Source organism: Marmota marmota, unplaced genomic scaffold (genome assembly GCF_001458135.2).
Source record: "Marmota marmota marmota unplaced genomic scaffold, marMar, whole genome shotgun sequence".
Classification (NCBI taxonomy): domain Eukaryota; kingdom Metazoa; phylum Chordata; class Mammalia; order Rodentia; family Sciuridae; genus Marmota; species Marmota marmota.
The window spans coordinates 5,218,820-5,232,072 of record NW_026000051.1 but is presented as its reverse complement, the minus strand read 5'-3'; the positions used below and the strand labels follow the sequence as shown (position 1 = coordinate 5,232,072).

Here is a 13,253-nt window from a genome sequence, read left to right as displayed (position 1 = left end):
CTCCTCACCCCATACCGCCGCAGCCAGGAAGGGAGCACGGTCAGGAGCCGAGTGGCAGCCGCCCGTAGGACACCTGCACTTGGGGTGCCCCTGGGGAGTGGCCTCCCCTCATGCTCTCAAAGGCTGACCTTGGCAGCTGACAGATTTTGAAGGTGCAGGGTTGTGTGACCCCCAGCCCAGGGCACCATTCCTGCCTTGCTGGACACAGTGCTCTGGGTCTGGATTCGGGAGGCTGTTTGGCTTCCAGGTCTGACCCAGCCCTCGGCTTCTGCACCTGTGGAAGGAACCACAGGAGTTTCAATCTAGCTCTTTTTAAAAAAACTCCCCCCCATCCAAAAAACTAACAGCCACCAAGCAGCACCATGGCTGTACAGGGCAGGACCCCCTCCCCATCTGTTCCCAAGTTCGAATGTGCTGTCAATGCAGATTTCCTGCCCCGGAACTGGACGGCCTGAAGGTCAATACCAAGCACAGATGCTATGCTTACACCGGGACTGACTGTGATTTTGATGGAATTTTCCTTGTGGTTTATCTTTACTGAAGCCTCCTGTGTTCCAGGGCAGGGCAGGTGAATGGTACTTGTCACCACTCACAGCCACCTGATGTCCCCAGTAGGTTGGGCTTTGCCAGCTCCCTCCCACAGATGATGAAACAGGGCTCAGAGGATGTAAGGGTGCTCCTAAGGCCACAGAGCCACAGCACAGCAGTGGTGGAAGTCAACCAAATCCAGCCTCCTCACGGGCTGTCTGGAACCCGTGTTCAGAAGCACAAATGAGCAGCCTCACACTGCATCGGCCACCCAGGGCTGCAAGGGCACCACCGTGCTGCGCCAAGACCTGAAAAGTGAGAGGAAAGAATTGCCAGCTGTGTCCTTCCTTTCCCATAAAAGGGAAGACCGAATAGTTGACGAAGAAAGGTTGTTTTTATGTAGAAGACCTGCAGCTAGCCAGCACAGAGGAAGGGCAGCGTCAGAAGGCACCATTGGGAAACCCTCAGAGGTCTTAGCAGTAGCACCTGGTGATAAGGAAATGGCTTCCAGAGCTGCACTTGGGGACTCTGTGAGCAGAGTCCCGAGCAAAACTGTGGAAACATCCCCAAGATGCAACACTGAAGGGGACACATACTGCCTGTGAGGTGGCCTCTCCTGAAGGTTGGCCTGAGCCCAGTCTAGCCTTCAGCCCCGTCATCTCACAGCAATGGGAGGGACAGCCCATCTTTCTGGGCTGCCCATGCCCTGAAGAAAAGGATCATGGGCAGGCCTGTGGAGCACAAAAGGGACCAGGGCACCTGTGACCAAATGTGATGCACAGACATGGTCTGGAGCAGGATCCAGAACAGCCAATGGTGCAGCTTGAACATGGGCCCCATCGGCTGCCACGGGAGCCTGGCTGATTTCATCAGGAGTGGTCATGGCATGTGGTCCTGTAGAAAAGAGGCATCTGATTAAATGCCTGCCAAGATGATGATATGGGACAGGATGTGGCATCAGAGACTCATTTTGAAGATTCAGCTAGACTTAGGGTGGCCGAAAGTTGGAACTGGCCTGTCCATGGTCAGCAGCATGAAGCCGAGTGACGAGGCACAGGGGTTCTTCCTGCGGTTCCCTCCACTCTGGGTGGTTTCCAGGATGTCTGTCATAAAACGTGAGCAAGAGAACCCTGTGTGGTGGAATGCGCAGGTGCCTGGCCTCCCCGGTGGGCCTCTGCAGATGGAGGTCCTGGCCTTCAGCTGCCCCAGGCCAGGCACATCTGGGGTCAGGTCCTGGGTGTGGGGCAGTGTGACTGTGCACTTGTTTGTCATAGCCTGTGGCCCCGGGAAGGCAGGGTGGAGTTGTCCATCCTGCCGCCCGGGAAGATGCACAGAGACCAAGGGGGCGTCTCTGCAAAACTCATGTCTTCTCTGTTATCCTTTCCTTTAGAGGAGGTGGCTTTTAGAAAGAAGAGGCTGTGCATCAAATTCATCCCCCGGGATTCCACTGAAGCTGCCATCTGTGACATTCGGATCATGGGCCGGACCAAGCAGGCCCCTCCTCAGTACACGTTTATTGGGTAAGTTTATAACACAGGTGTCATCTGCTGCTGTCCGTTGTGAGTGCTCGGACACTCCTCGGGTGAGGCCCTCCCAGCCCGGGCCCTCGTTCTGCCCTTCTGCTGTGCTGCAGCTGTGCAGCTTGGCAGGCCTTTGGCCTCCCTGTGCCTCGCCTGCTGCGGACTGTCGCATCTGGACCTCCCTTTCCCTGTCCTGTGCAGCCACCCAGGACCCCTGATCCCTCTGCAGATTTATGGTGTGCCCCTCCTGTGTGAGAGCAGGCCCTGTGTGTACAGAGGCAAGGGGAAGACCCCGTCCTCACCACACAACAAACAAGAAAAGAGATGAGATGATTTCAGATAGTCAAGAAAACGGGACTCGGTGAGGCATGGGCTGCTTCAGTGAGGGGGTCAGGACAGCAGCATTGCACCAGAGACTCAGTGTCAAAGAGTCCAGCCGTGGACATGAGCAGACCGAGCCCACGGGTGGAGCCGGCAAGCTGTGGGACTGAGCGTCTGTGTTCCGGGAACAGAAGCATCCCTGTGTGGCCGGAGCAGACATGGAGGGACAGGGTGTGGGGGCTGCGAGGGAAGCCATCTGCAGGGCCTCCAGGACGTAGTGGCTGTCTGGGTTTTATCCCAGTGGGAAGCTGTCAGATGGTCTGAGTCAGGACGAAACACAAGTAGTAGCCCTGATAATTCACTGTGCAGTTTTGGGCCAGCTGTTTGTCTTTGCTGATGAGCAGAGAACTGCCAGGGCCAGGGCCAGGGCCAGGCTGTGTCAGGTTCACCCACAGCTGCAGCAACAGGCCTGGCCCCAGAGCCACGTCATAAATACCAACTCTCATGAAATTGCAGGTTTCACTCTGGGCTCTTTTTGTTGTTGTTTGTGGTACCGGGGATTAAACCCAGGGGCTCTCGGCCACTGAGCCACATCCCCAGCCCTATTTTGTATTTTATTTAGAGACAGGGTCTCACTGAGTTGCTTAGCGCCTCACCGTTACTGAGGTTGGCTTTGAACTCTCCATCCTCCTGCCTCAGCCTCCTGAGCCACTGAGATTACTGGCATGTGCCACCGTGCCCAGCTTTGGGATCTTTTGATTGTAAGTGACAGGAAACCCAACCCAGGTAGCTTGAGCAAAAGGAAGAATTTGTTGCCTGACACAGCAGAAGAGCTCTGGGCAGATTGGCTTCAGTGGTCAGAGGGTTTCCCAGGATGCCCAGGATGTCTTCCTCCTTGCTTAGAGTCCTCTGGAGGACCCCATCTGATACCTGATCTCTGGGGGAAGCATCAGGGTGTATGCCTTCACCCACGTTCCTGGTACTTCACACAGAAGCTCTGGAGTTCAGTCTCGTTGTCTGACTGATCTAACTAGGGTCTGGGGCACCCTTACCTGGACACTGGTATCAGGAAGATGCCATTCTTTGATGGCCCAGGCTGAACAGGGTCAGCTCTACTGGAACTCAAGGATGAACAGCGAGGGGGTGTCTGCCCCCGACCTGGGAGGGGAGGGGAGGGCCGGCAAGGGGAGGAAATAGGTGCTAGACGTCCAGAAGGTGGATGTGTGCTGTGCTCCATCAGTGGAAGGGGGTCTCGGGAGCCGTGTGCAGTCAAGGGTTGGCTCTTGGGCCCCGTGCTGCTGCCCCTGGCCAGGCACTCCTGTCACTGAGGGAGCACCCTCCACCTGGCCGAGGTCAGCCCCGGGTGGTCTGTACTCTGTCTTGCTCTTGTTCATTTGAGCCCAGAGCTGCCATCACTCTCTAAGCAGGGCCTTCCCTCCCGCAGACGTGGCATGGCCACAGCCACAGAGGTGGCCGTGCGTGCTGCCATGTGCGTGAGCAGCACTTTCTTCACTCTTCAGCTGGGGACACCGATGCTCGGGATCCAGGCTTTGTGGTTCTTAGCAGGAACTCGAGCTGGGAGTGTAGCTGCGAGGTGAGCTCTGACTTAGCACGCACGAGCTCTGGATTCAGTCCCAGCACCAACACATAGACAGACAGACAAAAACAAATGGAACTGTGATGGTTCCTTTCTTTATACTCTCAGACTTCCTGTTTGGCAGCAAGGTTTAATTACAGCGGTAGGATTGCAGGAGTAAGAACTAGGTACAGGAATAACACAGGTCGGTACCTGCGTGCAGTTACTTGCAAGTGGTAGAAACCAACAATTTTGTAATGAACTTTCAAAATCTAATTTTAGTATTTTTAATTACCAACTATGCTACTGTAAGAAGATGTAATTTTAACCAATTGAAACAATTCTGAAGAATAGGTTTTTACTAATATTTGTCTTGATAATCAAAACTAGAGTCTTTTCCCCTATCATTTTGAAAATATCGTTAAAGTGTAGTTTCATTTCATCTTGGGCCAAAAATTCTTTCCCAGGGGAAGACAATTCTAATGTTAGTTTTAAGTAAGGGAAGAGAACTCAGTGTTCAGAACAGAGTCACTTATTTTTTTTTTTTTTACTATTTTTTTTAGTTGTAGTTGGTCACAATATCTTTATTTTATTTATTTATTTTATGTGATGTTGGGATGGAACCTAGTGCCTCACACGTGCTAGGTAAGCGCTGTATTGCTGAGCCACAACCCCAGCCCCAGAGTCACTTATTTTTCAAAATAGGCACAGTTTCTGTGTGGCTTCATAAGGCGTGGGGCCATCCACCCAGGAGGCACAAACCTCACATTCAAGAAGGCTTCCGCAAAACCCCTGAGGCTGGGGCCCCGATGCAGTGAGATCATTGCAACTGAATGAAATTAGAATTGAGGTTCAGAATGGTTGTGGGGTGCACTGAAAACTTTACCAAAAATATCTACAGAATATTTTTTTTCATGTTTTGAAGAGGTGGTCTTCCTCTCTTTCTGGTCCCAAAGATGGTCCTGTCTCCTGCAGGGCAATGGAGAAGTTGGATGTGACTGAAATAGTACTGGTGAAGTTCCCAAGGGTGCACCTGTCTCATAAGCATGGCCTTGTGGTGTGGGCTGGGCCACTGTGGCTGTCACACTAGTAGCAGGAAATGCCGTGTGCATGTCCACTCTAGTGGTGGCTTGTGGGGCATATGCTTCGGGTTTTGTGGTTTGAAGTCATCTTCTCAGCTGATCTTGGGGTGAAGCCAATGCATGTGACATCCGCTGCGAGGGGTTGCCTCCTGAAACTGGGGTGCATCGTAGGGTGGGTGGGGAGATCCCTCTCCTGGCTAAAACCCAGGCGTGCTCGTCCACGGGACTACTCTTCCATCAGCCTCACCCTAACAGGGGGATTTCCTAGGGGTTGTCACAAAGCCACTGATCCTGGGAGGGTAAAATAGAAAGCAGTTCAGAGCTGAGAGGCGAGGAAGACACAGCTGCGGTGGGAAGCCAGCCCAGACGGGTAAGACGGCCTTGCAGCACAGGTGCTCTCGTTGTGAGGCCCAGGGCAGAAGGTGCACTGATGGACCTGTCACTTGGGCAAGAACTGACCTCTGGGGTTTGAGGCAATGACTGGTTTGCTTTGCGGCTCAGGTTCGTGCTCCAGGCCAAGCAGCGCCATGAAGATCTCTCTTTTCTCCTGCAGGGAACTGAACAGCATGGGGATCTGGTATCGAATGGGCAGAGTGCCTAGAAATCACGACTCATCTCAACCCACAACACCCTCGCAGTCCTCGGCCGCCTCCACCCCAGCCCCCAACCTCCCCAGGTAAGGCCTGGTCGGGTGTCCGATGTGCTTGCTCACATGGTCTTGGGTTCTGAGGCATGTTTAAAACACACCTGCTTAACGTCTGATGAAATAGTGCACGGTGTCACTGAGCACTTGTGCAAGTTTAGTTTAAACTTGTGCCTCTAGAGGAGATTTTTTAAAAAGCCCATTTAGAAATCTGTGCATGACATGAATGGAAAGGCCCTCCTGTCTCCCGTGCACATGATGCAGGGTCCTAAAACAACATATGCGACTGAAATTGTCTTTCTGTTTGAAGGAACTCAAAAGATGTGCAGACATTGGGCGTGGTGACCACATGGCTGGAGTCACCTGCCTCCAAAGGGCAGCTTCTCTTCCTCAGCCGGCCGGTCCTCTTCGACCCAGGAGGGCCGGTTGGCAACTCTGTTCATTTTCATGTTGTTCCTTCCCAGTGAGCCCCAGACTGAGAAGTGGTAGGTACCTTGGATTTTAGAGGCAAGTGGGAAGCTTCTCAGGAGATGGTGCTGATTTTAATAGTTGACCCACAGAGACACGTGGTTAATGGAACTGGGTGCTCTGCAGCTGGTTTCAGTCCCAAAAGATGGAGTGATTCTCTCCACACTTTTTGCAAAAAGCAGAGAATAAACAGAGCCGCATCAGACACAGCCCCTTTGCATCACTAGAAGTAAATAGTTTGAGGGCCGCGAACAAACAGCCGTGGCGACTAGGATTGCAGCAGTGGGTAAAGCAAGGAAGGTTGGTGACACGGCATCTGGGGGCCGACATAACAAAGGAGGTTGCCGCAGACAGCACGCAGGGGTGAGTGCTGAGCAGAGCCTTGTCGCAGCAGAGCAAAACAGTCTCGGGTGGGGGGCGTCCTCCTGGGCTCCACACCACCCCCCGCCCCACCAGTCCCCCCCTCTGCTGCTGTTCCTCCATGCTGGGCCACTGTAAGGAACCCCTCAGCTCCAAGGACACTCTTGTCTTCCTCCAGTTTCATCAACGAAGGTTGGAATTTAAACTAGACTACCCCTGACCTGCCTGAAGCTCTGGAAGCAGTTTGCAGTTTCCTTGGTACAAGCAGGTGTGGAGAGCTAGGGAGCTTCCCAGAGCTGCAGGCTGAGCAGCCACGTCTCCCCCTGCTCGGGAGTGCAAGGCTGGCAGTACTTGTTCCTTACTTTCTGGCTGTCCAACAGCACTGTCATAGCTCTGTCCTGGAGGGCACTGCTGAGGGTCACCATCAGCAGAGCTCAGGCCAGCTGAGGCCCATACCTGTGCCAGGGATGTCATCTCAGTCCGTCACCTGGACTAGAGTTCATGCTTGATGTCGGCTCCAATTTGGGCTCCTTGTAGGGGTTGGAGAGCCCCAGGGTTCTGTTGCTCTGAGGTACTTAGTGTGACCCCTTGTTGACATCACAGGGCCTGGAAGGGCCCAGGGTGAGCACCACCTCAGGACAGGTGTTAAACTGCTGGATAAACAGGGAGCACCAGAGCTCCCAGGTGATGTGGGGACAGTGCTGTCCCACAGCAGGAGGGCAGGGTCACTGGCAACCAAAGCAGGTGGCCCTGGACACCCGGCCACTGGGGCCAGGCAGAGTTGTAGGGTAGCACATCAGAACAAAGTGTTTATAAGGCTTATATATTTTATAACCTCTGTTGTACAGTTTATGGTTTACAATGGCTGCAAGGAAATTGGATCAGTTTTGTTTTACTTGCCAAATAAAACAAACGTCAAAATAGTCAATATAAAATGTATTCTAATTTGGCTGAGTTAAGTCCGCCCGTGTGCAGTAGGGTCGTTGAAGGTGCGTTAATGCTTCCAGGTGAAAACCACTGTCTGTGCCACACTGTCCTCTCTCGCCGTGTGGCAATATGCAGGTGGTAGGCACAGCTTCGGGTGCCTCTTGATCCATTAGAGGTTCTTCCTTTTATGGGGCTTGGGGGCGTTTGGGATTGTGTTTTCCTATCTGATATCTTTGACTTGAAAACAAATGAAATGCCGAAGACTTATTTGAATTTGGCACGGAAGACTTAGGAGAGGGGAGTGTGCTGTTTAGTTCCTTGAGGTGTCGGGTCTCTCAATCCCCCAGAAAAGGAACGGACAGCCTTCTCTCTGGAGGTGGGTGTGGTGCAATGTTTGCAGCAACCTACAGGGTAAGGGCAGAGCTCCTCGGTAGACTCTGGGCCTCCTCGTCCAGCTCCCGGGTTTCCTGCCTCTGTCTCCCAGCCCCCAGGCCCACTGGGCAGCCTCCTCTTGCTGTCCTGTTCTGGGCCTCTGTGCATCGTGTGCCCTGCACCCCCGCCCTGGGTCTCCTCTCCCTCCTGGGCTTTCCCTGAGCCCCTGGGCTGGGCTCTGCTCTTTCATGCTGGGCTGTGCTTGTGCCCCTCTGGGGCAGGGGCGGGAACCAGGTCTTGTCCCTCATTATGTCCCCAGCACGCTGCTGGATTCTGGCACGAATTCACAAGGACCCTGTTCTGTAGCCCCTCCAGATGACTCCCCAGTCCTTGGGCACTGTAGGGTTTTTTCGATTGCAAGAGAAATGCAGCTTTGTAGAAAATTGGCAGAATGTAGAAAATAATGGAAAAACAAATTCCATTTCCAGTGAGTGAATGCTCATAACCTTTTGTTGTATTTTCTTCAGGACCTTTTTTCTGTGTGCTTTTTACATAGGTGATGATATAGCATGTAATAGCAAGCTGGTGGCTCACTCTGTTTTCTCGTGGCCTATTAAGCCACAAACACTAGAAACACTTCTTCCAGTGTGGTCTTTGTGTGGACGCCGCCTCCGGATCAAATGCTGCTGCCTGGGCTGCAGGAGAGCGGTGGCACAGCGCCCTCTACTGACCAACCAGGAGGTGGCAGGGAGCAGCAGGTGCCAGTCATTCTCCCCCCATCCCTGGGCGGGAAGGAAGAGGCTGGGGTCCCTAGACAACGTGCTGCCCTCATCTCAAAAACAACAGTGTGCTCTGCCTTCATTTCTTTTGTCATCACTTAGATTTCAAAGAATCCCCAGTTGTTCTGAGGGTGAGCTGTCACCCCCAACTTTATTTCAAACAAAAGGGGCATTTGGTGGATCTTTTCACAGATGACTGGCCATCACCTGAGCACCTCCTGTCCTAGCAGAGCTGCTTTCTCTTTCCAGAGGCAGACATTGCCCCTGGGAACAAAAGCTTCCCATATTGCAGAAAGTGCTCATGGTGAAACCAGGTACGAGTTGCCTCCCAGCACGGGCAAGTCCCTGGAGGGCCAGGGTGCTTCTTGTCCGTATCCAGTGAATCACATGCTGTGTTTGATGTAGTTCATGTCAGAAGGGGTAATCAAATGGCTCCACAGGGTTCCTCTTCCTGTGTAGGGAGTCAGCTCACACACAAGCATCTCTGCACACAGCAGACAGGGAAGACGGGCAGGCTGCTCCCAGGACTTGAGCCTGTGTCTTGGCCGGGCAGAGGCGCTCAGTCCTCTGCCTGCTCACTTCGTGCACATTGACCAGCAGGGTGGAGCTGGCCTTGGAGCGTCCTGCCTGCCCACCCCTCTCTGGGCTGGCTTGGGCCCCGCGAGCCTCCGTGGTTTTCTGATTCTGCTCAGTGCTGCCGCCTTGGGGAGGGTGTGCCCACAGAGAAAGCACCTTTCCAGCTTCACCCGAGCAACAGACCACCCCCTCTTACAGTAGGGTCTTTCATTCGATTCTGCTGGAAAGGGACTTCTTCTGCTTTTAGGATGAAGATTTGGAAAAGCTCAAGGAGGCAGAGGATCTAAAGCAGTTCAAGTACCAGGAGCCCCCAAATGTGGACAGATGAACGGTTTTGTGTCACCTGGAAGGAGATGCTGGTGGTCCGCTGCTCCTGGCCTGCTAAGCAGTGGAGTCAGCGACTTGATAAAGACATAGAGACATGGAGCTCAGACCCACAGATGGCAAGGACTCATTAGGGAGAGCTGATGTGTGGATGACAGAACGAACACACCACATCTCCACAGCCCCTTGCCCTGGGGACCAGGAGATGAAAGGTGAAGGCACCCATAGAGGTGCCCCTGAGTCCCCATAGTCCACGGCACAGGAGACTGGACTGGGCCCAGCAGTGTGTGTGTGTGCAGTATGGCCAGGGAAGCAGCCTGCCATGCCCAGCAGGGGATGCCCGGAGGCCATGCCCCCGTCACACCTTTCAGGTACATAGGGAGTCACCCACAGCCACACAGACCACCTAAAAGTCACTTGAGTGCAGTGCTGTGCTCTGACCTGGGTCGGCCATAAGCATCTGGCTTTGAGGTCCACGTGGCCAGTGTGGTATTTCTGGGTGGGGCTGGAGAGGGGGCCGCTGGGAGCACAGAAGGCAAGGTAGGGTCAGGTGGCTTGGGTTACAAGAAGGCAGATTTGGACTCAGCTTTTTAAAAAATTGAAAAGTGAAATTTACCAACGGTGGAGAGTCTGTGGCATTGAAGAAGCTCCCTGGGGGTCGAACGCTCCCTGCTGCCTGGGATGGCCAAACAACGTCAGATTTTCAGACCTCGGTGACAACTGGGGTCATGGTGCTTCTCAAGCTGGTTTAAAAAATGTGCCACCTTCCCCGTCCCAAGAGCAGCACTGAAGATGGCCAGTAGACAGGGAGGACACACAGTGGGCGTTGACTGCAGAGCTTAGCCTGAGCGGCTGCAGCCACCACCCTTCCTGCTTGCAGCACCGATGACAGGGGAGGAGGCTGGCATGAGGCAGGTACTGCTGTGGCCTCATCCCCAGGAGAGCCCGTGTCTCAACCCAGCGCTGGCACCCGTGAGCTGACGAGAACGGTCCTGTCCCCTGCAGAGTCTATCTGGAACGAGTGATCTGGACCCCAGATGTCTAGAACTTCCAGATACTTAATGCCAGGTGGCCCTTGGGTTGGGCTGCCCTGGAAGGCCTGGCCTTGTGGCTCCAGCAGCGGCAGTCCGCCCTCCCGTCACCAGAGTGTGGAGTCACCTGCTCTGTGGTCCTGAAAGAGAAGAGCTTCCGTGACCCCAGGCCCTGGGGTTGTGTGCAATTCCTCTGCCCCTTGCCTGGCACCACCCTCCTCGGGAGAAAGGCCAGCTTCACACTGGAAGCCACCAGCGCACCCTGGTCCCCAGCCTCCCCTCGCGTGCAGCCTCCGGGGAGCCTCACCCAGGAGGTAGTTGTAAGCTGGCCTGTGCTCCTTGGGGCTCAGTGATCTCTCGGTGATTTGTCAGCCCCGGCAAGTTGTCAGTCACGGGTTCCGAAGTCTGTTTCTTGGTGACAGACATAATTGTACTTAACTTTTTGCATGGATGTTATCAATCTGTGACAGATACTCTGGGAAATGGGGCATTTTGATTGCAGAAGATCTGTCACATGCACTTAGTCTTTCTCTCAGGGACACCAGGATTCAGTCACAACTTTTGCATGTCGATGTCAGGTTTTGAGACCATAGATCCTTGCTGACCTCAAAAATCGTTCCATCACTCAGGTCCCAGGGCTGTCATCTGAAAGGTTAATGGCCCTTCCTGCAGGAGAAAGGAAATCCCACCACGGTGATCTGGAATTCAGGCCATGACGCCCACGCTCGTCCCCGTCACACACATTGTCAAGGCCCACCAGCGGGCCATGCTCTGTCCTGCCTCCTTGACCCTGCCTGACCAGGGACCAGCCCCGCTCCTCCTGATGGACAGGCAGAGTGAGTCAGGGGCGCAGGCGGAGCCGTGGGTCACCGCTGGAGCCCCGTCGTCTATCTGATAGCCTCAAATCCTCAGGCTGCTTTCTGTCAGTTTTTATTTGCAGGATGGTCTTTGTACCTCAGGTGACACCTGTCACCTGTCCTGTATTGGCAGGACTAGAATGAGAGGTCCATGCTGCTCAGACCAGGAAGACTGTTTTCTCTTCCCGTGGTGGAGACTCCCATCTGCTCTGAATGGCCAAAGGCTTGGCGCTGGAGGCCCTCGCCTGTGCGGGCCCAGTGGCTTCTCCCCAGGCTTCACAGGGAGGGCGCAGTCAGAGGGTTGGAGCCGGAAGCCGTGGCCTGGGGCTCATGTGTGTCTTGCATGGAGGAAGGTTAGAAGGCAAGGCCAAGGCCACCCCGGTGGCCTTTCCAAGTTGTCCCCAGAGGAGAACACACTGGCACAGTCTGCGCTGCTCACCATAGTGGCAAGAGACAGCTGGGAGTAGGTGGGCTCTGCCTGGTCCCCTCGGTGGAGGGCTTGGGTTGCTGCTCGGCTTGAGGGATGCTGGCCCCTCCACAGGTCCATTCCATTTCCTTTTCCTTCACACAGAAGCCATACACATGTCTTGTTTGTTTGTTTAACTCTTGAGATGGGCACGTGTTTTTCTTTCTTTCCTTGATGTGACTGTCTTTTTAGGACACAGCCTGGAGAGCAGGGCTCTTTGCCCAGAGAGCACAGACGTTAGCACTGTGATTTGAATCCTCTGCACCAGGGGGGCTGCTTTTTGCCTACGCCCTGGACAGAACCAATAGCAGGGCTATTTCAGAGAAGAGCCCCCCACCCTGCCCAGAGCATAGGGTGAGAGCTGGGCGGGGCACTCCTGGGGCCCCAGCATGATTTCACTCCAGCAGACCATACTTGCATCCTTTGTCCCTGACCTCCAGGTCCTTGCTGCCTGGCCTCATCCCCTGGGGTCTCAGACTCCTTAGTCTGGCTCCCTGCTGTCTGACCTGCCTCCCACCCGCCTTCATTATGTGGCTTCCAGAAGCCACTCTGCACACCCTGCCTCCTGCCAGCCCCTCTCCCCTGAGCCCCCAGGATGCTTCCGCCCGTCCTGGCCATGTCATGTGCGGCATCTCCTGGTTCCCTGTCACTGCTGCTTGTTCCAAGTGGCTCTAACTGGATATTTTCTTACTCATCATGGGGACTCTCATGGTGCCTTTTCTCCTTTAAGAACCCATAAAAGGTTGGTCCCAGAGAAATCACAGAGGTGACAAAATGCATTGCTGCACATCGGAACCTGCAGGTGCTTTTAGCTGCATCGTCTCATTCAACCCAGGAATAGTTGAGTGAGAACTGTGTGGTCCCAAGATGGTTGGGACCTCTGAACTCCAGGTGCCAGGCACATGGGAATTATTTTGGGAAGATATTTATTGAATGTATAAAAGTGAGCTAGTGTACATTTGTAGGACAAGGCACCATGTCCTTATTTACCCATCTTTCCTTCCATCTGTTCTTCTACCTCTCTGTCCATTCACCTGTCTCTCCATCTGTCAATCTGTCCATCCATCCATCCATCCATCCATCATCCATCCATCCATCATCCATCCATCCATCTGTATATCTGTCCGTTCCTCCTTTCAGTGGAAGCTTGCATTGCATTGACTGGCATCAGGCTCTGCCCTGGGGCTTCAGAAATAACGACTCCATTCATCCTAACTGTCGCTCCTTGAGGTGAAGGCTGTGACCAGCCCTGTGCAAAACTGGGGACACAGGTCAGAGGGTAAATTTCCCACCCAGAGTCACACAGCTAGTTAGTGTCAGAGTTAGGACCTAAACCTGTACTCCATCTGCCTTTAGCTCATAGACTATCCCTGTGCCCTTGTGCTAGTGGTCACAGGGTCCCTGGTTGGGAAACTTTGGCTGG

General features: G+C 53.9%; 1 protein-coding gene across 4 annotated transcripts in view; it reads left to right on the top strand.

The window, feature by feature from the left end:
* Positions 1-13,253, top strand: part of Mvb12b (multivesicular body subunit 12B) — a 167,210-nt gene that overhangs the window by 57,612 nt on the left and 96,345 nt on the right. For all 4 annotated transcript variants that reach the window (XM_048813036.1, XM_048813035.1, XM_048813038.1 and 1 more), the window contains 2 exons: positions 1,919-2,048; positions 5,581-5,703. In XM_048813036.1, the coding sequence (XP_048668993.1) occupies positions 1,919-2,048; positions 5,581-5,703 (253 nt within the window). The remainder of the gene's footprint in view (positions 1-1,918; positions 2,049-5,580; positions 5,704-13,253) is intronic.